The following is a 26,621-nucleotide window of genomic DNA, read 5'->3' as shown; positions in this document are numbered from 1 at the left end:
AGCCTCTGTGACGTCACCCATGGGATCCTGAAGAGCTCTTGTCGCTGTCTGACTCTGAATGGTCGAAGAGGTGGGGCATGTGTGGAGCTGAGACTTCAATGCATGTTGGCTTGTGGCAAGCATGCACTCACCCACCTGTCACTCAAAGTGGCTACGCCCTCAATTCTCCATGACTTTAAGCCTTACTAAAATGTAAACAGGTGAGTTATATAAACAGGTGTCATGAAGGAGGAAATTAGCTCTAGAGACCAAAACAGTTGTTGTACCAGGCTGTAAACATGTTTATTTCTGCTGTAAAGTTGGACATTTTAACATGGGAGTCTATGGGGATTGACTCACTGTTGGAACCGGACTCTAGTGGTCATTAGAGGAACTGCAGTTTTCAGCCCCAGAGGTTGATGCTTGGTCCTGGCTACACAACCAGACTGTGCTGTGTGTTTAGCCTGATCTCCATTGTACATGTAAATATCTTCTCAAAAAGCTGTAGACATGAGATACCTTTGTTAAAAAGCCTGTATTTTCTGTTGTTGTCTTTTTGCATGTGCTCACCCTGACGCCTGCTCTACCTTGACCGGTGAATACATTAATTCTGCAGTGGCCCTGGTCATCCCTGGGAGTGAGGAAGGAGTGGAGTCATTTTCTGCTCTCCTCTGCTTCCCCCTGGGCCGAGCACACAGACACACACTCCTCCTTTGTTGTCGGAGCTGGCTGCTTCATATCTGAGTGTGCAGGCCTCTTCCACCCACAGAGAGCAGCTTTCCTCAGCTGCTGGAGATACAATCACAGCCCAGAGATCACAGCAGAGAGAGAGAGCTGGCACACTGAGCCGTCTCCATCACTGTGGATTTCACTTCTTTATTTAAACGATTCCAATAATGACTGCATAACTTATAGTTTTTGACTTTATGTAATAGTAATGTTTATTTTTCATTTTTACAATATTTAGTGTAAAAGAGAGATTCAGGTGAATCCTGTCAGCTCAGGTTTCTTACCGTCTGAAGTCCTCAGGAGAGTATACACTCCCAAACGTCACGTTGTCTTCAGAGCATCGTACTGGGTTCACTTACTTTTTTGTTTGTACTTATTTTGCTGTCATTCTATCATGTTAGTAACATTTCAACTGTTGCTTCACTGCACTGGGCAAATGGCTAAATGTTCACCATAGTTAAAGGTTTAATGCATTAAATAAATGTATGGTTTTATGTTGTGTTAACCTTTATAATTATCTGTGGAGTCATAGATCATTTATATTGGTATTAAGCGCCACTGTCAGACTGAAGACTGAAGCCCGGTGAATAAATGAAGTGACGCAGCTGGAGCACCCCAGCATTTAAGTTCATTTACATGGAGGTGACACTGATCATGAAGCAACAGACTCTTCAGGTTAGATTGAGCAGTAAACACTGACAAGCATAAATCAATATTACATTACTGAGTAAATTGTGGACACTGACATTGTAAACATTAAAGCTGCAATAAGCGTTATGCAGGGCCTCGCCCTGTTGCTCACCTCAGGGCTGCAGCCAAGAGGCCCCTTAACATAGGCAACATGTACCACGTCCCTGTATACCAAGTGTAAACAAGGCAATGAAGATTTCATGTCAAAGGGTTACTTCCTGTTTTCAGCAGGTGGCGCTATGACTATGACTTCATATTACCGTGCTGATGTCTTCAGTATGTGTCATAAAACTCATGAAGTTTGGGGCAGATTGATCAATGTACACGCGAGTTACAACAACTTCCTGTTTCATGGTGAAACATGGATATTAGCCATGCTGCCACAGTCACACCATCCAACAAAAAGTTATAGTTTTCACTTTGAGGCATCATCAAGGTCTTACACATTTTCTCACCTAGTTTGAAGTGGGTGTGGCCAGCCTGCTAGGAGGAGGACATCAAATGATAAAATATGAAATTCTTTAACTCAGAAAAATGGCACCAAAAAGGCAGAGTAAATTCAAAATGGCTGACTTCCTGCTCAGTTTACGATGTGAATACAAGAGGCCTGATGACTTTTCGAGCATGGTAAGGCCTTAAAAAGGCCATGCACTTGTCAGAATAATAATAATAAGAAACACGAGCTTCAATTGGGTCCTTGGCCCTTAATAAATGTGTCTCTATTGTGTGTTTGGTAAAAGCCAGTTCATAGGCTTTTTCTCATTAATGAGTGTTTAAATATATATATACATGTACACACATATATATATATATATATATATATATATATACTGTATGTATATGATATCAGTAACATGCATTGTAGTCGCATTTCATCCGATGTGCATTCATGCCGTTCAACCACTGTATTTGTTATCTATCACTACCATCTAGTGACTCAATTGTAAAGTACAGGAGGACATGCACATGAAACACACGGTGGAGGACATGGTGTCCACAGAATCCAGTTCATTCAGTAGCACAGTTTGGTTTACAGTAGTCAGGGCAGGTGGATTCTGTGCTGTGGTGTCAGCAGCAGGATTTACTCACTGATATGAAGATGTTGAGCAGGTTCTCCAGCGTGGGCAGCTGAGGGATGAGCTTCTGGACCACTTTACTGAAGGCCTCGAAGATGGAGTGGTCGTATATACTGGTCAGATAGAAGCTGTTAAAACAAAAACATAATGAGTATGTTTAGTTACTTTGTTTTGTTTAATGTCAGCAAAGATACAGATACAAATACCTTCAGTACAGACACCAATACAAAGCTATCTGTGAATTAGAAGAATACAGACATTTTTCTTCTACAATCTTCTTATTGTTTAAAAAGTCAAACTTCCCAAATCTTTAATATAGTCTAAGTCAGTGGTTCCCAACCTGTGAACTGGGGGCCCACTATCACTGTGATAAACCAATGACAGGAACTTTTATGTTGTCCTTATTTCATTCATCTAACCAAAAGCACATTTCACAAATCCAGAGACTTCAGGTCCAGGGAACAGGAGGAGCTAACATGCTACTAATTTCTGGGTTTAAGACAGAAGAACTCTATGACTTTTTCATCAGTGGCACAGGTCTAGTGGGAGGTTTGGTATCAGACTGGATACAGTGTTCCATTTGTAATTTTGTTACACTGTGAAAATACTAATGAACAGGCTTTGAATAAAAAAGACTTTGTCAGATAAATATTGTCACATTTATAAATTATAATGTCTGAAAACTTAGTTGATTCCATTGAATTCCTGTGTGTTGATGTTTTACAGATTCATATAGGATTCTCTGCTCTTCTACTATTTTGATGTCTGCTCTAGTGTTTTTATTTACTTGTCTGTGTGGTGATTTATATGATAATTTGCTCTGAATGATTCATGAGATTCATGTTTACATTTGATTGGATTTTTGATGCATCAGATTGAATGCGTTCTTGTATAATGTATTTAAATGTGTTTTTCTGGGTGGTCCAGCTCTGCTCTGACTGGTCCAGTCTGACTCATCATGCAGGTCACAACCACCTGAGTGATGAATGTGTTTGTGTCTATATTTTGCTTGTTCTTGGAGCGCTCTGTTCGAGCATAACTGCTCTGTGAGGATAAATCTGCTGCTCAGCGCAGTACGCAGATGATATGATCATTTTGAAACGTACCTATATCACAGTGTCTATTCATTCCAGACATATTGTGAAACTTAAAAACCGTCTGCAGCTGCAGGTGAAGCTGACCTCAGGTGGATTCGTTCCAGGCCTGCGTCTGCGAGGTCGTCGCTGGCTCGTTTTTGAATGTCCCTCTGCTTCTCGATCTTGTGGTCGTCCGACAGGCCGTCCACTTTGTGAATGAACACCTCGAAGTTGATGTCTGGGTTGACTTTGTAGGCCCTGGTCACAGTGAGGTGCAGCCTGCTCAGAGCCTCCACGTAGTCATCCTGTCAGGAGGCGAAGAGGAGATTCACACAGCTGAGGAAGCAGACGTTAGACCACCAAGGTTCTGGATCATTCTACATTAAACCAGTGAGTTTAGCAGTGAAGATTAAAGAGTCTGACTAATGTCGTTTTATGAACGTTATCAAAGATTTTGTGTAGTAGTGTACAGTATGTGTTGTTATAGCTGCAGCCGCCCCCACCCTCCACCTTCTTCAATGTCTGAGTCCTGATTGGAGTGGCACTCGGTTCAGCCCGCCAATCCACCCCATGCAATTTGGCACCAAGAGTGCAAAAGCCTGGCAAGCCTGTCATTCAGAAGGGCTAATACCCACCGCTCACCAGCATTCCTCCTGTAGTTGTTGAGCTTTTACTTTGTGTTTTAATATTGAGGTACTTGTTGGACTATCTGGGGACTGGGCCACAAGTGACTACACACACATAGAAAACTATTGATTTAGAGCAACCAGGAACATGGATATTTGGCTCTTTTTTGCTTCTTCCTTTTTTGAAATCAGGACAGGGGGGCAACCTGATGTGGGCAAATGGTTAGGGCCCATACCACATAAGCATAACCTTTTTGCTGCATGTCATTCTCTCTGTCCTATTTCCTGCCACTCTACACTGTTCTGTTTAATAAAGACATAAAAAAGCCCATAAAAATAACTAATAAATAATTTAAAAAATCACGAGGGAGTAGTCAGAGGGGTTTTCTTTTCCTTTAGACAGCTGGTTGAAACTCTTTGAGTACTTGTTTCTGTTTGCCCTGTTTCCCATTTCAGTTTAACTCATTTATTGATTTTAGCTGGACCGCAGCAGCAAGGTCATTACCCCATAATCTGGAATGTCTCTGACTGACTGACAGTTAAAGACCTTTTTTTTCAACCAGACTGGGTATAAACCTGGTTCAGGTCTGGACCATGTATGGACGCTAACCCGGGGCTTAGGGCTACACTTCTTGTTTCGACCAGTCTAACGAGCCACCCTAGTTTCCCAGCTGCTCGGGAACTGCAGGGAAGAGGAGAAGCACTTCCAGTACACTGAGCCTCACCTCCATTACAGCAAATAAACTACTTTCATTACATGTATCATTATTACTAAAGGAGGCAGAGGAAGAACTAAACATAAGACACACCAAGCAGAGAGAGCAGGAGAGAGGGAGGGAGAGAGAGAAGTCATCGGTAACGAGGCTTCATACTAACGACTATGACCAACTCTACATATCAAACAGAGGGAGTCAGACATAAAGACCTGCCTCTAATAAAAGTCTGTTATGTTCTGGAGTTGAAGTAAATAAAGAATGTGATTGTGTGTTTGGTGATATTGTCAGACGAAGGTGGAATTATAAAATCAGTACTTGACTGGAGGCAGTCTAGACATATACTAGGATTAGACCTGGTATTGTTTATCCACTTCCCCAGTCTCCTTATAAATAAACTATTTTACTTTACCAACTACATCTGGTTTCATCTTGCTTCCCTTTTCCCAAAACGAGCAGGTAAAAATGTCTGCTGAAAAGTAACAGGAAATGTCAATACACAAATATGACCGATATGTTTGGGGTCAGGTAGAAACAGTGTCTCCATGACAACATTAGTCCATCAGAGAGCACAGACTAAAGAAACAAGGAAACTTCTGTGCACTGCCTACAACAAGATTTTTTTTAGTCCAAGACACTGGGTTTCTGTAACATGCAGGCATCTTCATCTGTAGGGATGGATATAAGATTTATTCATACTGGTACTTAATCATCAGTTCTCAGTACTAATTCTTCTCCTTAATTTATTACTGACTATTATTGATTACCAGTGTTTTGGGAAATATGCTTATCTGCTTTGATGCTTAGGGTTTGATGAGAGGATGGATTTATTCAGACTGAGAGTGTCTGAATGTTGTTGAGCAAATCAATGAATGAGGTTAAATTGGAACCAGTGGCTACAGAAGCTTATAAGTTCAGGGGTTCTAACCAGTCAGGAACCAGAACCAATATAAGTCCAGTCCTCTATACCCCCCCATCCGCCATCTTTACCCTTCAGCGCTGATTCATTACTGTCACCTCCTCAGGATCATGATAAATCCTCCAGGACTTCATAGCTCTGTGGTCTGACCTGTGAGTCGATGACAAAGATCAGCGCTCCGGTTCCTCTGAAGATCATCTCGTAGTCGAAGGTGGGATCGAAGAAGTCGATCTGTCCGGGGAAGTCCCAGATCTGGAAGCTGACGAAAGAGCTGCTGGAGACGTCCTCCCTGCAGATCTTGTTGGTGCTCTCCAGGAACAGGGTCTCATTGGGGGACATCTTGTGAAAAACCACCTTCTGGATGGAGGACTTTCCACTCCTCCGTAGGCCCATCAACAGTATACGAGGTTTGACCTCTCCACTCAGTGAATCACTGAAGCCCAGCACTACACAGCAGGGACAGAAACACCAGGAATCAGGTGGGTAAAGCTACGTTAGGAAAAAACTACGAACGCACACTTGCAGGTTTACAGGCTGTTTGTAGAAGGCCTCAGTTTACTGCTTAGCAGAGGAGGTAGTGTTGCCCTAAATATCATCATGATATGGCAGAGTAATGTTGTGGTAATGATATTCAATCGTAAAATACTGACAAATACTTGTTCGGTCGTCCTCTTCTGCTGTTTACACTGATCACTTATTCTCATTGTTGTAAATCTGACCTTTTATAGAAGAACCACTTTCAAACCATGTCTGACGTCTCTACATCTACTTCTTGACCTGTTTGCAGTGGATCTGCTGGTATTGTCACATATCACCCCCAAAACTCAGTCTATGACAACTAACAAATTCAAAACAGGTGTGTTTCCATTAATCTGTTTAATGCACAAGTTGAAATTTTCAACTTAACAGTAATGGAAATAGGTGAATTAAAAAAAAAAACTCTCAAATGTTGCAAAAAAATTAAGAGCTTGCATGAGCTGGTTTTCCAGACTATTCGCATTCAAGTCGTGGCACCTGGCGTATCAGGGCCCAGATGGCCAGTTCAAACCAAGAGGCAGACCGCTGGAAATCTGTCGTCATCTTTAATTGGAACGATATCACACAAGAAACAAACTAGAATTACCGCCTCGCGGTTGTATGCCTCCATCAACCAGCCAAGTGTCAGGAAAAATGGTTATATTAGAATGGCCAGAAGTGTTTTTGCAGAACATTATGATGTCATGAAGTTGACCTTTGATCACTTAGATATGAAAGGTCATCACTTAATTTTATCCTTATAGACATTTGAGTTCAATTGTTTCATACTTAGTGAATGAATTCACGACTTATGATCAAAAACATGTTTTGTGAGGTCACAATGTGACAGAAGTGATGAAATTCCCTCTGGGCAATCCTGATATATTGCATTCACAAGAACATGAGATCACTATGACCTTGAAGTTTGACCTTTGAACAACAAAATCTAATCAGTTCATCTTTTAATCCAAGTGAATGTTTGGCCAACTTATTAAATTTCCTCAAGGTGATCTTGAGATTCCACATTCAAAAGGCCAAAACCCTGTTTTGTGAAGTCACTGTGAGTTTGACATTTCACCACCAAAATCCAGTTCATCTTTGAATCCAAATGGAAGTTGGTGCCAAAAGAAGTCAAGGCAATACTGAGATATTGTGTCCACTAAAATGGGAAGGATGGACTCCAGCTCTGTTCTGTCGCGGGTCCAGAGGCATAAAAAAAACAGCTCGATTCATATAACATCACTCAGTGGAAACACAGAACATTCACTATCGTGTTTTGTTGCCTTTTCTAAAAAAAAATCTCTTCTTTATTAATCCCTGACTGAAGAGCCTCTTAAGTTGCTGGTATAGAGGACTGAAACTCAAAATCAAAATACATAAATGACTCAACAAACAAATGGAGGCTGGAGGATGGAGGATGGCTGTGCACTGTGAGTGTCCTATTGTTCCTGCAGCTGCAGAATCCATGTCTTAAAACTATGGTCAATCACAAGTGTAACTAAACATATAGCCAATAGTAGCATCCTTCCAACCAGCTGACCCACAGGAAACTGTTTTAATGTGAGGCTGCCATCAGCTCGTCACAGCTCTGCCCATGGTCCCGCCCCCAACACTGTGATTGGACAGTTACTTGTTTTTCATGTTGGCATTAATGATGTGTCTTCCTCTTTAGAAGAAAAGGCTCCTCATGAAAACTAATGGACAGAGCTCTGTATTTAATGCTGGCAGGTCTATGATGTCCTCTGCTGGACAACACTGAAATATAACACACCTGTTTACCTCTTCACTTTGTTTTGTGTGTGTGACTTTATTTTATTGTGTCATGGAAAATTAATGTCACAATGAAAAACAATTCATTTAGTGTTAAAAACAAAACACAAAATAATAATAATAATTTAATTAAATATATGATGTCCATTTAGTGATGACAGTAAATGCCAACATAAGCAAATAAAAATACCAATGTGTGTTTTTTTCTGTCTGAAGGAAAATGTGAATCAGACAAGCAATTATGTTTTTAACATGTCACCGACTGACATGAGCCCCCCTCCCTCCCCCTGTCTTTGACTGCACCTTCATCACACTTGACTGGGAACTTGAAGGAAAACGCCTTCAGACGAGCTTCTTCCCAGAAAATCACACGGCTGAGAGCATAAGTGCAGCCTCCTCTAAGACTGGGGTTCAGATAAGAAACACTGTCACCACTAGCTACACACTGCAGCTGTGATAATGAGGCCATGGCTCAGTTGTTTTGGGCAAAATCTTAAATTTGCTCTTAAAAATGTGCTGACAGAACACAAGCAAAACACTGAGATGGCAGTGTGTCAGTGCATTACAGTCTGTATCTCTCCCACGGCCGTAAAACAAGCAGCAAGAACTGTTACTACCAGAACACAGTCTCATAATAACAAGTAACAAGACTAGGTCTGAACCTTGTACATGTCTGGACCCCCTCTGGTCAAATCCTGATTTTATAACTCTGACGTCGTCTGACAAAATCTCCAAACAAGTAAATGAAAGACAAAGACTGAGCTGTGATTTCAGCTGTATTTACTGTAACATGATCACTCACAGAGAAAGTTAGAGGAGAGTTATTTTTTCAGGCGCTTGCCTTTATTACAGTCATAGTGGGAGAGCGAGAGAGATAAAGAGAGAGAGAGAGAGAGAGAGAGAGGATGACACGCAGCATAGGGCCACAGGCTGGACTCGAGCCCAGACCGTCGTGGCAAGGACTAAGACCAAATGCAATACACTGCACCAGGTGAACCACCAGGGCCCGAGACAATATCTTCTATCTTTCATATTTAGTGTCTGACGCAGAGCACAGCCTCCGTCTGGGATCCACTGAACATCTTAATCAGCTCCTCGTAGTTTAACTGCTTCCAGCGTATTTCTTCACTTCAAAATGATAAATGTCAGCTCGCAAATATAAAAGACATATTCGAAAACACAGATAAAGAAAGGACAGTAGTGCTTGTAAATAAATATTTTATCATTTATTTTAGATTGATTATTATTGCTATTATCATTCAGTTCATAATAACTCCTGGCTAAATGTCAGCGTGTGGTAAAAAAAAAAAAAATATATATATATATATATATATATATATATATATATATATAAAGCACACAAAGACAACATAGAATGAACAGCAATGTTTGTAAAATAAATATATTAGGCCTATTATTTACATTAGATTGTGAATTACTGTTATTGTTATTATTGCTGCTATTATTATGCTTAGATTTAACTCAAAGACACATAGGAATATTTTTCCTGTTAGAAAAGAAGGTCCGTTCGGTTGTTGTTGGACCAACTGTATTTCTAGTGCTGGTAACAGCGAGCCCAGGCCTGTAATTGTGAATGTCCATGACTGACTGACTGACTGAGTGATCATAGTTCCACCATTGGTCAGTGAAATGCTCTCAGGGGGCGTTCACAGTCTGCATTGTTGCCAACAACTTTAGAGACTTGCAACAAATCTAGTTACTTTTCGTACGGTTGCTCTGAGAGTTCAACACACTGTTACTTAAGAAAACACATGCAAACAGACAAAACACAAACAACTTCAGAAAACATCATCAATTCGAGTCAGGGAAACAGCGAGAGGGGATGACATGCAGCAAAGGGCCACGGGTTGGACTCGAACCCACTGCCGCTGCACTAAGGACTATGCCTTCATGATAGGAGAGCACCAGGTGAGCCCCCCCCACATCACTTTCTAGTGTCCCCCTGGAAACACTTCTGTTGTGTTGTGAGTGTTTGCAGCTCATGTGTTGTCAAACTGATGAAAATGTTTTCTGAATTTGTTTGTTTTTTTGTCTGTTTGCATGTGTTTTCTTAAGCTGCAGTGCTTTGAGCTCTCAGGGCCACCGTATTCTTGGGCAAACCATGGCAACATAGAAGAGAGTGATGATGTCAGTTGTTTATAGCGCTTCCACAACAGTTTTCAACCACAGCCTCAATTTCACACGTTGACAACACATGTTCCAGGCAGATACCAAGTTTTGACCTAGTCTTTAGTTTAGTTGTTTGGCATAAAACGAAGCTGTACACACATTGTTCAGTTATTTTTCACAAAGTACTAGGTAATTAAAATACAGTAGAGCTGAATAAATGGCATTATCAGGAATAATTTACCAAATAATTTCAGTACAGCCTCTATTTGGTTATAATGAATGAAGTACAATGAGACTTTTTGAACTTAAATGTTTTTTTATGCTGGATAGCCATCTTCGGAGAAATCTACATTTTCTTCTCACTTCCTTGACCTTCCTACACTGTACCGTGCAGCAGCTGTTTTGTTGTTTACAGCTTGTGAGTGGTATCACACCCTGCAGTGATCAGGTGAGTCAGCTGCTGGTGGACACCAGCTTCGACACAGACACAAGACGTACAGCCTCGCTGTATGTAGCATTTCTGTATGTAGCATTTGCTCTGCACCATATGTGAAGCGGCTGCTCCCAGTCACAGCTGGAGTGTGAACAAGTCAACATACAGGATAAAGACTCCTCCTAGTCTGACTGCTTACACCTTCATGCTCAGGCAATGCCCACTGGTTTAATAAACGAGGAAATGAAAAAAAAATTAAATGTGGCAATACACTATGAAAATAAATAAATTATTGATTTGCACATTTATTTATTTATTCTTATTTGGCTGAATTAAAATTAATTTATCTATTTACCTTGAATAATCACAGTTATTTATTTATTTCCCGTGTTCCCTTTGGGCCCCCACATGCCCTACTTGCTGGGGTTCCAGATGACAAATGACAGTTTGGATTATCCATTCATCCATCCATCGAGCGATTTGCCATTGATGACAGGTCATCGATCTCCATGACCTGGTACGACCTTGATGTTTTTACTGCAGTGACTGAGGTACAGAAATCAGTGAGTAACTTCACAGCTGAGCTGTCAGGTGATGCACATGTTACTGGCACCTGATCTTAAGTCTGGGACACTGGCTAGGATGGATGTCAAATAAGTGAATGGCCCAGTGCAACTTCAGCTGATCTGTGAATGCTGAAAAAGTGATAGAAAAGTGGACCAGACAAAAAGAGAGATAAAGACTAGGGATGTCCCGATCAAGTTTTTTTTGCCCTCGATCCCGAGTCATTTAATATTGAGTATCTGCCGATCTGATACTTCTATTTTCCTCAGTGCAGACTTCAAATACATTCAAATTATTAAAATCAATCTAATGTATATGCTTGACAGCTGAATAGCTTTAATGTTTTTTTTGTTTGTTTGTTTGTTTTTAACAAAATGACAAAGTAAACAAACTAAAAATATTTGACATGGCTCTTGTCACGGTTCCACTTAGTGCAGTTAACACAGAGACGGAGTGGTCATCCAAATCTTTCTGGCCTCCTGCTGTCTCGAGGAACTTTCCCTCCCCATCTCAAAGTCTCCTCCAGTGTGTGTGTGTGTGTGTGTGTGTTGCCTCGGTGCAGCCTCTGCCTGAGTCACCCGAGTGAACTTACTGTACTCACTCATTCCGTTGAGTGTTTTGTTTAGTATTGAACGCATCTGTTACTACTGCCTCACAAAATGCTTGCATTGCAGACATTGCAAGTGTCTGTTGAACTGCATTTGCTTTCCATTTTAAAATATTTCCACCCTGCAGACACATATTGTGCTCTGTTTATGACACCTGTGTGACAGCTGACGTGGAAAAAAAGGATTGGCTTCGTGCCAAATAAAGCTGATACCCATCAGTTGAAAAATACCTTGATCGACCCTAATAACATTGATCATGTTTGGCCTGGACATATTGCCAAAGCCTGTTGTCAGTTGCACATTTTTAGTGTCATTTATAAATTAAAAATAAAAACAATCCTTTTTTTTCCTTTTACATTGTTGTTACTGTTACACTAGGCCTCAGTATTTTTTAATGTACTTCCAAGTTCTTGTTCAAAACATGTAAATTACAAAAAAATGAGCTTCCAGGAGTTTAGCTCACAAAAGTAAAATGGATGAAACCTAATCCAAAATCTATAAATAACACTCAAATGGATATTTAACGCACCAAATGTATAAAACCCTAACCATTAAATGTAAAATAACAATTTAATATAATAATAGGCTAATAATAATAATAATGAACTGTCTAGTTTAAACACAAACGTCATAGGCAGGTATAACTGGACCTCATGTTACAGTACTTACACTTATGTCACACTTGTCTCCCAACATGGAAGGAGACTCAGACAGATATAGTGTCGGTATGTAAAACCGTGCAGCCTAACTTTTTAAAATGACGCACATGAAGTTCCCAGCGGACCCACGGACCGTGAACATAACAGAGAAGGCAGAGCAGTGTACCGCCGCTGTGTGACCTTCCTGCGCCTACCTCCGTCCTCACAGCCCAGCTCTCCGTCTGAAAACGCGTCCAGGTCGTCTTCGTCGTCGTAATATCCCAGAGCCGAGTCCTCCGGCGCGTCGCCGCCGCTCAGAGCCGAGACTCTCTCGGTCGTCATGCTGGTTTCTTCTCCTGTCGCCCTGTCTGTGGTTTGGATTTTAAACCGCCTGTGGTGTCCAACTTTCCCAAACTGCGAGCTGATACGTGAGAGCCATGCTGGTGAACTTTCACCCCCAGCCCCCCCGCCTCCAGTCCTGCACACTGCAGCCACAGGGGGCAGGATCCGGGTTAGGGCTGTGATGCTGGTGGGTGTCCCGAGAAAACTGACCTCAAGAAAACAGGGCAAGCTTTTAAATAGTTTGTTGCCAATAATAATAATAATAATAACAGTAATAATAATAATAATAAGAATAATAATAATAATAATAATAACAGTCTGAATGGATCTATAGTCTTTTCCTATGGTAACTAACTATAATATCATGTTTTTGTTAAATTTTCTTTCGTTAATTTAGGTGAATAACAGAAAACTGAATCACAGAGCCCATTAAATAAAATACAGTGATTAAAAACATCGGTGGACTAAAAGATTAATTCCCTATCAACACAGTATTAATTAATACTGTAAATTCGTGTGTTAAGTAGCCTACCACACTGGGGCAAAGCTCCAGCTGTCTGCACCCAGGATGCCACTGTACCACCTTAACTGGTGCATTTGTTTATTACCTTACAAATGTTCCTGGTTGAAGCTTGTGCTTGTCCGGGACTCGAGACACTGAGACCATGTGGTCCAGGTGCTGCTGGATCAGTAGTAACAGATTCTGGTCCTCCTTCAAACACACTGTGCAACCGCCCCATAGACCTCAAACATGTGGCCTGTCAGGCAAAACCAAAAACCATAACCACATATGTACTTAATGATGAGTTAATAGTCATGTGCCTCACCAAGTAAGGTCATAACAAAATACAATCATTAGCTATTGAGCCATTTTAAAAGGATGATCATTTCCAGTCCATAAATTGCTCTAACCACAGCTACCAGCAGGTGGAGGCAGACGGCACAGGATTAGTCTGGATCTGTTATATTAATTCAGTAAACTGCAGTGTTACAATCCTTAATGTAGCTTACTTGTTTTACATATTGTCTGCAGTCTGTGGATGATGATGACTTACTTTTATTGTATTTTAAAAGCTTGTTGTGCTTTACATTGTGTAAAATCGTCATATTAAAACTAATAAGTTAAGCTGTCAAATAAATGTAGTGGAGAAAAAATTTTCAATCTTTCCCTTTGAAATGTAGGACTGGAAGTATGAAGTAGCAGACAATGAAAGTGAAGTACAACTAGGCAACCTCAAAATTGTACTTAGGTACATAGTACTTAGAGTAAATGTACTGAATTACTTTCCACCACTGCTAATACAATTACTGAACCTTCAGCACACATGGTTTTTAATATTGTTCAATGACCCAACAGGTAAAACTATAGAAGCTAATATTATAACCTAAGGCTAAATTATAAACTAGCTAACATTAGCGTTAATCTGTAGATACTTGACACAATCTAATTCAGAAACGGTCAGAAAGTAAAGTGGATTAAACATGCTAGATAGTTAGCTACTGCTACTTACATTTACCTACAGTGCAATCAGCTGCTTAATGAAACAGATTTATCCTGGTTTGGTTTGTCCGGCTCATTTAACACAAACCTTTGACAGCTTCTCTGAGTCTCCATGGTGACACAGCCTGAAAGATAACGGTGGATTCATTTTGGTCTAGACCAAAATAAGCCAAGCTACAGTGGTGAATGTCACACATCACCCATATGTAGTTTACATCTAAGTGGATGTGAATATTATAAGTTATGAACATGACAAGAAAAAGTAAATCTCAGGTAAACCTGAATAAATGAATAACATGTCCGCTTGTCATGTAATAAAGCCTCTGAAGATCTCTGAAGTCTAACCGGTGGATTCTCATGTATGATGAGAACTACACAGCATGTAAACCAGCTGTCAATACATTATGACCTGACTTGAATTTCAATTTAGCTCTAGATTTTTTTTTCTCTTTATCCTGCTCTGTATCACGTGCAACAAAAGCTTAGATTAAAATGACAACAAGGGCTCGTGAGAGATTTCATCCATGTGTCCTGATCCTAATCCTCAAGGGATGCATTTCAGAAAGATTCACCAAAGACATGCATGTAGGCCTGTGTGTGTGTGTGTGTGTGTGTGTGTGTGTGTGTGTGTGTGTGTGTGTGTGTGTGTGTGAGCGTAATTGAGATTCATAGCACACTGTTCCGCACACAAGCCAGAAGTCAGCCGTCACTGACCCTGTTGTAAATCAGATCACAGATGAACTGGTCATAAAGCTCTTTACATGACATTGAGCATGTACAGATGGAGGGTTTCAGGTGTTAGTGTAGATGTATGTTCTCGCTCTCTCTCTCTCTCTCTCTCTCTCTCTCTCTTTAAGCTGTAGTGCACATCAAACAGCTGGCATCCTCCCTGCACATGTTCACACACTGAGTAGCGAGCCTGCTGTTGATGCAGCAGCAGCAGCAGCAGCATCATCCTCTTACACAACACAACACAGACACGTCCAGTGACTCTTTGAACGGCTTGTTTGTTTGGATTTTACATGGATGCTCCTTTTTGCTCCGACAGAGAATAAGAGACATCTGCAGGCTGTGTGGAGGGGAAAGGTAAAACATACAGCACCACTCTGCTTTTCTGTGAGAATCTATACCTGAACAAACTAAACCTTTAACTGAAGCTGGCCTGATGTGAGAATACCTATAATCACATTGAGAAGAGATTTTAACTGTAGAAAACACACGCTTCTCTGAACACATTGTTATACATACGTAGGCACTTGTTACATCTGTAATTAGACATTGCTAATTTCACGATTTTGCTCCTTGCTTCTATAATGACAACTTCACTCGAGGTGTGTTTATATTATTTGTGCTCTGAAAGATGGAAAAGGCGCAAAAATTAGGAGCAGGATCCGATCTTATAAATATATACATTTCTCTATATCTTATCAATTTTTATAGAGGGAATAGAATGATTTAAAATATTAATTTATTTATGGTTTTTATTTTCATTTTTATTTACTAGGAAATACGTTTATTGGAAAGAAGAAGTTTGGTAAAAAATTAAAGGGAAATGAAAGTTTCCATGAGAGAAATTTCACATTTCTGCATTTTCAACAAACCTGTTGAGTAAATGGCTCGCTATGGCACTGTGGAAGCCTACAGGAGACTGTGTTCAACTGATAATGTAAACTTGAAAATGAAAATGTAAGTTACACAGAAATTAACTGGAATTAAATAGCTGCAAAAATGCTGAACTGAAAATCAGTCCATCATTCTTTTGAGGAAACTTCTCAGAAAACTTTGGAAAATTTCCTGGATCAATCATTTTAAAGAACAGTGAGCATTAAAACAACACAGCTCGTTCTCTGAAGGGGCCAGAACACCAGAAAACACCAGAAAACACAGAATATCATAGAGTGTACAGTATAAAGTGTAATTACAAATATATGGACCGAACCTCCCATCACATCGGATTAGAATGTGTATTCATACAGAAAATACCTGGATGTGCTACTGATGGGATCAGTGGACAGAACAGAATAAGAGTCAGCGATAAGCCTAGTAGTTTCAGTGTTGTATGTACACATGCTTTAGATTCAAGACTGTTTGTAATCACCCACAAAGATTAAGATTAATGACACATAATCTGACGAGCAGCTCTGCAGCACTGACATGAAATCCTTTGGAGTTTGGGCCGGATGTTTGACAGTAAAAGGAGCAGGAGAGTCAGCGTGAGAAGGCAGGTCAGACAACACTGGAAATTTACAGCTTGAATTTCATTTGCTTGACTAAAAAAAGCAAAACACAGAATTAAAACAACTACGCAGGGACCTTTCACATCATGGGAAAAATGTAAAAAAGGTCTTCATCTCTACTTAATGACCATCTGATGAACAAGGTGGAGCAGCCACTAGATGTGGCCTAGTCGCCAACACGAGAACGTGTTGGTAACCAGCTGCTTATTTAGACATCCAGCAGACACACAGCAACATTATCATTCATGTCCAGTTGTATTTGTGTCCAGTATTCCCTCTCTTTTAGCTCTGTGTTTGGTCTCCACCAGTTCCTGACAAAAACACATCTGGCTCTTTAGCTGCTAAATGTTCCATTATGTTCACCAGCTGCTGTCTCTGACTGGGTTTATTGGAGCTGCCTGCTGCTGCTGCTGGTTGATGAAGATCACTGAGACTGAACTAGAACAGTGAAGATTCAAGCTGTGAAACCAAAATAAAAGCTGAAAAGAGCTAACACACTATGTAGAGCTGAGGGGAGCTAAAGAGTCTTTGTCACTACGAGTGGCACGTTTTACATAAGACTAGTAATGTGATCCATTTTTAGTATAAAAATATTACAAATAAAATGATTACAGATACGACTTTAGGTTTTTTGCCTTCAAACTGGTCTTTGGCCTTTATTTAAATTTTGGCAGTAATTATTATAATAACTAATAATGAAATATTAAAATAAAAATTGGATAGGATAAATAATCACTCATCTCAGGCTTTGCAGGAATATTATGTAAAATATCATAGTGTTATTTTTGTTATTCAAATAAAATGATCTATTGCTTTATTGTAGCCCTACATAAATGTACACAATGGTATATTTGTTTTTAAGTATCAGTTTATGCATGCACACATATACGGATGTGTATGAATGTGTGTGTGCCAGCAGCGATGAACGAACAGGAGCTGGTCCACGTCCCTATCCCATCATGCCCGGGCCCGGGGCGCCAGACGGCCCTGCACCGAGCTGCCACGGTGGGGAACAGCGACGCCATGTCTGCTCTGATTCAGGGAGGCTGTGCTGTCGACCTGCAGGACAGAGTGAGTGGTGTCGAAACTCATTCACACAGAATCCTCTTAATGCATTCACGAGTTGTGCGGTTCACAGAATGTTAATAGTTAGTAATGGGAGTGTTTGGTGTCTGTTTGAGGACGGCAACACAGCGCTGCACGAGGTGTCCTGGCATGGTTTCTCTCAGTGTGTCAAACTGCTGGTGAAGGCAGGAGCTGATGTGCACATCGGGAACAAGGTAGGATAGTAATAATCATCGTATACTTTATATGTGGCAATATGAAATTTAGCAAGGGTGGAGGAGGGGCAGCCCACGGGCCAGGCGGACGGGCAGGAGGGTGTCAGCGAGGGCAGGGATGAAGGCAGGGTCTCACTGAAGGCAGAGCAGGAGGAGGTCGATGACGAGGAGGCCGGGAGATAAAAGACGGGATCCCTCTGGAAGCTTTGGGCGGAGGCTGAGTAAGAGGGCGTCCACTGGAGATCTGCCTGGGTGTCGGCAAAGACTCAGGAAGAGACTCAGGAACAGACAGAACAGACAGATGAGGTGGAACAGGCGAGGCGTCTGTTGGGTTTGTCGACTCAGCAACTGTGATTCACTGTAAACTACCTCCATGTAAATATTAAAACACAGCAAACAAACATAATCTGACAACTCAAACATAAATACCAGGCTGCAGAGCTGTTAACCACAAGTACAGTGCTTGTTTGATAGTTGATAGTTCTGTATTGAAACGAATGTGTGAGCTGGGACCAACAGACTGAAATACTGCCGACTGGACGGTAAATGAGGACTGTCAAACTCTTGGATAAAATCAGAATATCTGCTTGTTTTTACAAACTCCTGTTATAGATGATGGTGTCACAGTCTCTACCCCCTAAGAAGTTCAAATAAAATGACTGTATCATGTTGACTAAAGACAGGAAACACCGCCCTTCACCTGGCCTGTCAGAACGCACATGCTCAGACTGCTCGCCTACTGCTGCTCGGAGGAGCCACACCCGACACCAAGAACAATGTGAGTTGTCCCGCATCCCACGATGCACCACAGTCCTCACTGAGACTGAAATTGATTTCACCTGATTAAAAAAAGTAGTTGACTCTCCACCCTGTCACTGTGAGGTTGTTGAGGTATTGTACCACAGTAAGGAACAGTTTCACGACGCACTTCATCATGGTATCCCTGGTTAGAAGATTAAACTAGACCTCTGCTTTGGTTCCAGATGGGTGACACCTGTTTGCATGTGGCTGCTCGCTACAACAACCTGACCCTGGTCAAAATCCTGCTGAGTTCACTGTGCTCTGTGATAGAGAGAAACCAGGTACAGTACAGTTAACAACCAACATGATATTCAGAGGGATAAACTGCTAAATGGCAATGTTTTCTAATGAATGAAGTTATACACTTATTATTAATGGCAGCAGAGGCGCCGGGAGGTTGGTAAGTGGTGGTCATACCAGAGACCAGAGCTGGAATCCACAGTCCCGTCAGTGAGTGTGTCAGGTTTGGTCAACAAATCCCTTTGGTTAGTGAAAGATGGCGGCTTCGGTTTAGATGTGAATGTTCTCTGTATTAAACCAGACCAGGATCTTTCCCACGACCTGAACCAAGAGCTGTGAGTCTGAACAGAAACCAGTCTAATGATGCTGGAGTCACTACAAATGACTTAACTGCATTGTACTGCAAGATCACATATTTTGCTGGAAACAACTATGTGAACATTTTGCATATTTGCAAAGTAATATAACGACATGTAAGTAAAACACATTTGCTGCTGCAATAATAATTATAATTCCAAGGAGAAAGGGTTTGTGTCTGTGTTTGCCTGTAGGGAGGAGACACAGCTCTCCATGTGGCTGCTGCTCTGAACCATAAGAAGACAGTTCAGCTCTTACTGGAGGCAGGGACTGATGGGAAAACCAGAAACAATGTAAGTTCTATTTTACAACTAAAACACAGTAGAATCATCATCCTAATGTCTCCAAATATCTAATCATTATCTATCTAATATTTCTAAGCCTCAATTTAATCATCACCTTATTCCAAGACATAGTAACAACGACTGCAGGCTGGGGGGGGGGGCTGGGGATGGTTGCAACACTTTTTCCTAGACAGACCAAACTTTTACATATTAGACTTACATCTGTAGCTAATTACCCATACCATTTAAAGATGATTACATATGACATGTCATTCATAATATTCATTTGAATGGAAGAATTCAGATGTTGCAACTGACCCCAACCCTGTGGACGGTTGCAACACAGATCTGGGACGGTTGCAATATATTAAAAATACATACAATTTCACTATGTAACTTTTGCTTTTTTTTTCTCAATAAGAATAGTATTCTGAAAATATGTTTTGTTTTACAATAATATTACATTTATTTAGTAATATTTATCAAAGAACAGTAGAACCTAAGAACATAGAACCTAACAATTTATTTATTGTATTGCTTATGAGGAACAGAACAGGCAAATATATTATAAGACCATAAGAGGCTACAAAATAATTCCCAAAATGAGTTTATATTTTTTTGTGTGTTAAAAAGGAGAATTATTGTTGCATGTGTCGTTCTGTGGGATAGAATTAGCTGCATATTTTGTCTATTTTTAACAAAAAATGTAGAAACAGACTGTTGGTCTGTGTGGTTTGTTGTGATGTAGCTGCTTGGCTTGGAGACGGTTGCGACAAGTTGTTGTAACCGTCTCCACCCTCAACCATGACAGAGCAACATGTGCTAGCTAGACACACTGACACATGCGAACCATGTGACTTAGAAGTCAACACAACAATAAGACGTGTTGCAATCTTCCCCAGTCTCCCCTTCTTCTCCATTTTGCTTTGTGGGATAAAGAGATCTTTAATTAAACTAAAAATATATTATGTTTGTGACACACCTGACTTCCAGGCAGGAAAAACAGCACTTGACAAAGCCAGAGACAACAATCACAAAGATGTGGCACTTCTCCTGGCCAGAGCTCCTCAGGTCAATATGAACTTAATCTAGATTTGATTAGATCATAATCCTGTATTAGATAGATGTTATTGTGTTTTGATATCATAGTCAGCCAGACTTAATGGTAGCAGTTATCATCCTCAGGTACATCGCTTCATGCGGGGAAGAACGATAAGGAAACGAAGAGAAAGACTGACAGCTGAGCGCAGGACCCAGTCTTTCACCAGAGTAGAAATACTACCAAACAAAGTAAGAAACTACCCAAAAGATTAATTCTTTAAAGCTTGTGGAGACAAGAGGACAGGTCTCATGAGCAATTCCTCAGTTTTTATTTTGCGTTTGACTTAAATATGACACTACTCCTTTCCATCTGTGTGTCTTGAGGAAGACAGCAGTTCAGCGGTGGAGGAATGTCCCAGCAGTGAACACATGGAGAGCAGAACTGCCGTCCAGGGGAGTCCTCAGTATCAGTATCAGCAGCAGCAGCAGCAGCAGGAGCTTCACCAGAAGACCCCAGCCGCCATCAGCAGCTGCCACAAGAGGAGAAGAGTCAAGAAGCAGGTGGGTCCACAACAGAGACACCAGGACCAAGGAGGTACAGCAGCCCTGAGTGCACTGAAGTCACACTTCCATCGGCTGATAGGCTCTTCAACATCAGCTGTTAAGCAACTATTTTGTTTTGGGGTTTTTTTGTTTTTTTTTCTGTAATTCGAAATTTGGTGAAAATTGCTTCCTAAGACGCAGGAGTATCTGGTTGCACAGAAAGTACAGAAGCAGAGAAAGTTCATTATCCAGATATAACGAGATATTATCGGGAGAAAACAATTTTTTGTTCTCGAAGTGTTCAAGAGTCTTTAAAAGTAGGTAATGCAGATGTGTCTTAAGGTGCAGTTCATCTAATGGTCATTGGATGGAGGTACCAACAATGTTTGATTGCAAATAAGTCTATTCAAACTCAAGAAATCCAGTTATTGATTCTTGGATTGAAGTTTTCTTGCAGTTGCTCCAGTTGCTAACTCAGTGAGCTAGTAGAAAAGCCAGTAGAAGCTGATGAGCAGTATGATTCCACCTGTTATAAGACCCTCCACATGAAAACAAATGTGAAGTTCCCTTTAGTAGAGCTCTTGATTCTCTGAAGGACAACTACATTTTGCAGGTTTCAGTAACAGTGTGTTGCTTTTACTCCTCTGAAGGCTCTGAATGAAGATGATGTGAGGAAGGGGAAGAAGAGGGAGTTCCTCCGTGGTGATGATGACGACAAGGGCTCCGCTCAGAATGGAAAATTCTATCAGCTTTACACTCTGTACCGCGACAAGGATGGCAACATTAGACAGGTCAAACATAATCCAGTTTATTAAGGTTCCAGAGCAAAGTTAGTCACCAACCTTATCAAAACCACTGTGTATGGAGCAGCTTTGAAAACATCTTGCTGCTAAAACTTGCTGAGCTGCACCGAACACACCTGCCATGGAAGCTGAACCATAGGGTACTCTGTGGAACCCGTTTTGCTGAGTGTGCAGCTTATAACTTGTGTTTGCTCTCTTTAGGCACCGGCCAATGGATGCCACTGTAGGCCCTTGATCAAGAAGCTGGAGGGTCAAGTGAAAGCCACGCAGGAGGAGATGAGGCTGCACATTCTGACTGTCCAGGAGCAGGTCAACAGCAGGATGGGCAACATGGTCCAACGGAACAGACACCAGGTCAACATCTACTCTGCTCCTGCAAACACATCATTCCTCTTACTTTCAGTGTCTTAAACCAGCGGTTCAGTTCATTTTCAACGATTGATAAATCTAAGCATTGTGTTCAGATACAGCAGCAACACTGTCAATCGGTTCTATAAATTCACATCAATTTCCATCGTCACTATCATTTCAGATGAATTACAATAGACAATTTTCGTGCCAATTTGACAATTTCTCCTTTTTTTGGTTTGGGCAGATTAAAGTGTTGAACAGGCTGAACCAGCAGAGAGCAGCAGCAGAGAGGAAGAACATGGTTTACAGGATCGAGCAGAGAGTGGCCCAGGACAAGGAGGAAGCTCTGAAGACACAGGTATCACTGACAACACACAGCTGACTTGATGTGATGATTATAGAGCCCCGTCTCTCCAATCAGCATTTATCACCATTATATAACATGTAATCCCACACCAACAAAAATTTTACAAAATCTAACTAAATAACTAGATAACTTCAACATTGTCACATTGTTAATTACCCACGTTATTAGGAGCCCACAGGTCGTCTGTGCAGCAGGTTTTTTTATGACCCATAGTTACATTTTGTTGCTAGGCGACATCCACTGGTCATAGTAATTATGACAGGAGCAATGAGAAAAGTGCGGTGACGTAGTATAAAGAGAGACAAAGTCCACATCAGGAGGAGGTTGTGGTGGATGGATGAATATGACACAGGAAGATGTTATTTTATGTTTATTTTCAGACTTGCATGAATAAATCTCAGAAATCTGTAATTGAGAAAAAATTGAGATCTAAGTCCCAGTTCTTAATGACTGATCCGTTTGGTACAATGCAAATAGACGTGAGAAATCAAGAGTCATTTGAGCTTAATCTCCCAATTTCAACAATGAAGTAAATAAAGAAAAGAAATTGAGTTTTTGTCAGCATCTCGTTTTTGTCAGCATCAGAAAGACTGATGATAAGATCTAATGATCAGAGAGCAGCTTTGTTTCTCATCTCACGCAGGCAGCAGTGAGCCAGGAACTGAAGAGGTGGTGTGTGTCTCACCTGAAGGACATGGATGTCCACGCCCCGGTTGAAGCCCAGTATTACAAACTCCTCCCCTCACCATCTGTGGAGCAGTCTGCGGGAGACCCTGATCCGGAGTCCCTCCCCCTGCTGTCGGTGGTCTCAGGAGAGAGCAGCACCTCACTGGCCAACTATGTCAACATCCTGCCATCCAGAGCTGCATACAGTCTGGAAAGCCTGCAGCCAGAGTGGGCGGGCAGGAGGACATACTTTGAAATGAGAGTGGACAGGTCACCAGGTATGTCCAAGAGAAGAGTCCGTGATGCAGTCAAAGAGGCATTCAACAATGATTTATGGCTGTTAACACTGCAAGTGTATCAACAGGCCAGTGGGACAGTGCATGATAGTTTCTATACTATAAACTATAAGAAAACAAGTTTTCACAGCAGAGAGGAGGAAATATCTAGTGGAGAACTCATGTGTAAGCAAACAAGCTTTGATTAAATATTTTTAGCAGTTTAACCTTGGATAGGTTAAGGATGTGACTCGTTTATGGAAATACAAATCTGCATTAGAAACTGCATTGAAACTGAAGGGTTTGTTGTTTTCCTCAGAATGAGGATTTTGGTCCAATTGACATGGGTTAGGCTTAGGAGCTTAGTTGCAGAGGCGGAGAAAGTTGGCAGCTCTATGACTTGAATCAAAGTACATATCCTCCCCGTCAAATATTACTCGAGTTAAAGTACTGGAGAACTTGAGTTCAAAAGTACTTCAGTATTCAAAAGTACATTTTTTATGTCAACACACGGTTGTATTGTTCCACATTTACAGAACCTAATGACTCTGAAACAACCTACTGACTGACTGTAGAACCTGGAGAATAAAAAACTTGTAGAATATGATACAAAGACTGTAGAAATGGACATAAAATCAGCTACTACTACAAGCTGCTGTTTACAAGTTTATCTGGAATTAAACAAACATTTTCTCGACATGCTCGGACAGCAATTTTTTGTAGACAGTAATGCAGTTTGCTCGTGGTAAACACAGCAAACATCCATTGAGGAAGACAATGAAAAGCAGTTGAATGCTTCAGAAAAAGCGAGTAGGTGGATGTTGAGATATGATTTCTTAATTCAAAGTAAAATAAAGATTAAAATAAAAAGTGTTTATTAGATAGCACGCAGGAGAGAGATGACAGGAAATAAAGAAAGCCATACAGCAGGATGTCATCAGCTGGACTTAGACTGAATATATGAATTATATGAAACATGTTATGATTGACTGAACGTTCATATCTTTATTGAACAGATTGTCTTTTCATTCTGTGTTGAGTGGATGATTTATCTTTTCTGTTTCTTTCCTTTCAGACGACTACGAGAACACAGCCCTGTTTCCTCTGCCTGCCAACCACACCTCAGGCCCCCCGCGGGACTCTGCTGACCCCCTCTCGCAACCTCCGGGAGTGCAGGACGGTCCTACAGCAGCAGTGGTGTCACTGTGTGGGGAGAGCTTCTCAAGCAGCAGCAGCAGCAGCCAGTCCAGCATCAGCGACCAGGGACCAAGACTCATCACACATCAGGGACACAGCTATGACAGGCAACACAGGAAACACCTTGTGAAGCTGATGAGTGCCCACAGGCATGCAGAGATACACGGTGACAGAACCAGAACCCTGGAGTTCTTCATCGACCGTCCCACTGAACCCACATTCAACCAGGAGAGGAAAAATCTGCACGCTATGGAGGTGAGTGTACTAATGGATGGGATGAGGTGTGGATAGGTGTAGCCCCTCTACTTCCAGTCTTTATGCTAAGCTAGGCTAATCGCTTCCTGGTCCAAATTGTTGCACTGTCCCTGTAAGGACAGAGGGGAACTAAGGAAAGGGTGTTGTTGTTTTCCCGTCAGGTAACTCAGCGTTTCTTTGAGACGGTGTCGGCCCAGTTGGAGCGCTGGTATGAGAGGAAGATTGCGGAGTTGGAGCGGCAGACGGGGTTCAGAGCCCAGCAGGACAGGGAAGAGCTACTCCAGCGAATCAGCACGCTGGAGGAGGAGCTACAGAGGCTGAAGACCAATGAGAATGCAGAAAGCTGAAAAGCCCTGACAGTGACCAGTGCTGAGGGGAGACTGACAGAGAATGGATTAATTTGAAAACTGAAACACAATTAACAAATAATCAGGTCCATACATAGCGTCATACTGTTACAGTTCATACTGTAAGAGTCAATACACACAGTACTTGTGGTTAGGCTCTAAATTACAGGACTAGCTGGACGGAGACTGTACATATCTAAGATTTGCATATTAAAATATAGTTTATTACTGACCTGAGGCTTGTCCTTACTGCACATCAATTTGGTGGAGATAGTATGCACATAATTAAGTTGAAGGATTTAATTAATTTGCTATGAATATTTGGATGTCTGTGTTTTGAAATTCATTGCCTCTGCTGCGTTTTGTCGTGTTTGTTATATAGACAAAATGAACATAAAACATGTTCAAAGCATTAATGTGAAATGAGACGGAATGATAATAAAATAATAAATAAAAAGAATAAATAAGTTAAAAGTGGATTGCATAGAAACCATTAAAATAAGTAAGAAAGTTTTTCATTAAAGGAAAAACTTCTTTGTTCACTCTTCTGTTAAAAGTCAACTCAGCTCTGAGGCAAACAGCTCTACACAACCATAGGTTCTGATCACAGCTCCTTTCAGTTGCCCCACAACATTTTACCTACAGGTGCATCCTCACTGTTGGTTTCATCTGCACTTCTTAGGTGGCGCTGTGGAGGGTAACGCACACACACACACACACACACACACACAAACACACACACAAACACACACACACACACATGCACACACACACATTTCAGAGCAGGTTAAAGGCTAAAGTGAAAAGATAAGTTTTTATCTTTCTTTTTTCAGTGAGCTGCTTCTCTGATATAGTGTGTTCCACAGCTTTGGGCCATAACTGACAAAGGCTGCATCCCGGATTTTCCTACAGCTGTTCCTGGATCAAGCAGCAGGTGATCTCAGTGTTCTGGGGGCAAGAGTTAAAAAGAGGTTCAGGTTAAATCCCGCTAAATGGATCATATATGCCACCTACTGTTGTAAATCTGTACCTGCAAAGCAAAGGAGTATTTGCAGGATTATGGGTAATCCTCAAAGAGATGGAAATTTGCCACAAGGTAATGAGTCTCTGGGTGGTTAGGGGCATAATAATGTTTATAAGTTTGAAAAGTATATAAAAATTGAGCTGGCTTCCAGTTAAGGTAGCTAATGTTAATGCGATGCCGTCTTCTCATACAATTGATGAACATTCTACTCAGTCTATTGTTCTGTCATAAATGCAGGTTTGT

General features: G+C 41.1%; 2 protein-coding genes across 2 annotated transcripts in view; one reads left to right on the top strand and one right to left on the bottom strand.

Moving 5' to 3' along the window:
• The window catches only part of rragd (ras-related GTP binding D), a 50,392-nt gene extending 37,470 nt beyond the window's left edge, over nt 1-12,922 (bottom strand). The window contains exons 1-4 of the mRNA XM_056393737.1: nt 12,683-12,922; nt 5,959-6,254; nt 3,656-3,855; nt 2,488-2,602 (exon numbers count right to left, since the gene is read on the bottom strand). Coding sequence (XP_056249712.1) covers nt 2,488-2,602; nt 3,656-3,855; nt 5,959-6,254; nt 12,683-12,809 — 738 coding nt within the window. The 5' untranslated portion in view covers nt 12,810-12,922. The remainder of the gene's footprint in view (nt 1-2,487; nt 2,603-3,655; nt 3,856-5,958; nt 6,255-12,682) is intronic.
• A 4,546-nt stretch (nt 12,923-17,468) lies between these two features.
• ankrd6a (ankyrin repeat domain 6a) lies at nt 17,469-25,672 on the top strand. The gene is made up of 14 exons (XM_056393914.1): nt 17,469-17,618; nt 17,729-17,827; nt 18,507-18,605; nt 18,811-18,909; nt 19,420-19,518; nt 20,503-20,580; nt 20,695-20,799; nt 20,935-21,111; nt 21,744-21,884; nt 22,098-22,250; nt 22,492-22,605; nt 23,258-23,558; nt 24,631-25,007; nt 25,169-25,672. Exons 1-14 carry the CDS (start codon nt 17,469-17,471, stop codon nt 25,352-25,354), a joined length of 2,178 nt encoding a protein of 725 aa, XP_056249889.1. The 3' UTR covers nt 25,355-25,672.
• The last annotated feature ends 949 nt before the right edge of the window (nt 25,673-26,621 follow it).

Source organism: Seriola aureovittata, chromosome 13 (assembly GCF_021018895.1).
Source record: "Seriola aureovittata isolate HTS-2021-v1 ecotype China chromosome 13, ASM2101889v1, whole genome shotgun sequence".
NCBI classification, from domain to species: domain Eukaryota; kingdom Metazoa; phylum Chordata; class Actinopteri; order Carangiformes; family Carangidae; genus Seriola; species Seriola aureovittata.
The sequence above is the reverse complement of the archived record's forward strand: the minus strand, read 5'-3'. Positions and strand labels throughout refer to the sequence as shown.

Coding starts and splice junctions, on each gene's coding strand:
- ankrd6a (XM_056393914.1), top strand. CDS start 17,469: ATGAACGAACAGGAGCTGGTCCACGTCCCTATCCCATCATGCCCGGGC. Junction 17,619..17,728: donor CTGTCGACCTGCAGGACAGA/GTGAGTGGTGTC, acceptor TGTCTGTTTGAG/GACGGCAACACAGCGCTGCA. Junction 23,559..24,630: donor GAGAGTGGACAGGTCACCAG/GTATGTCCAAGA, acceptor CTTTCCTTTCAG/ACGACTACGAGAACACAGCC.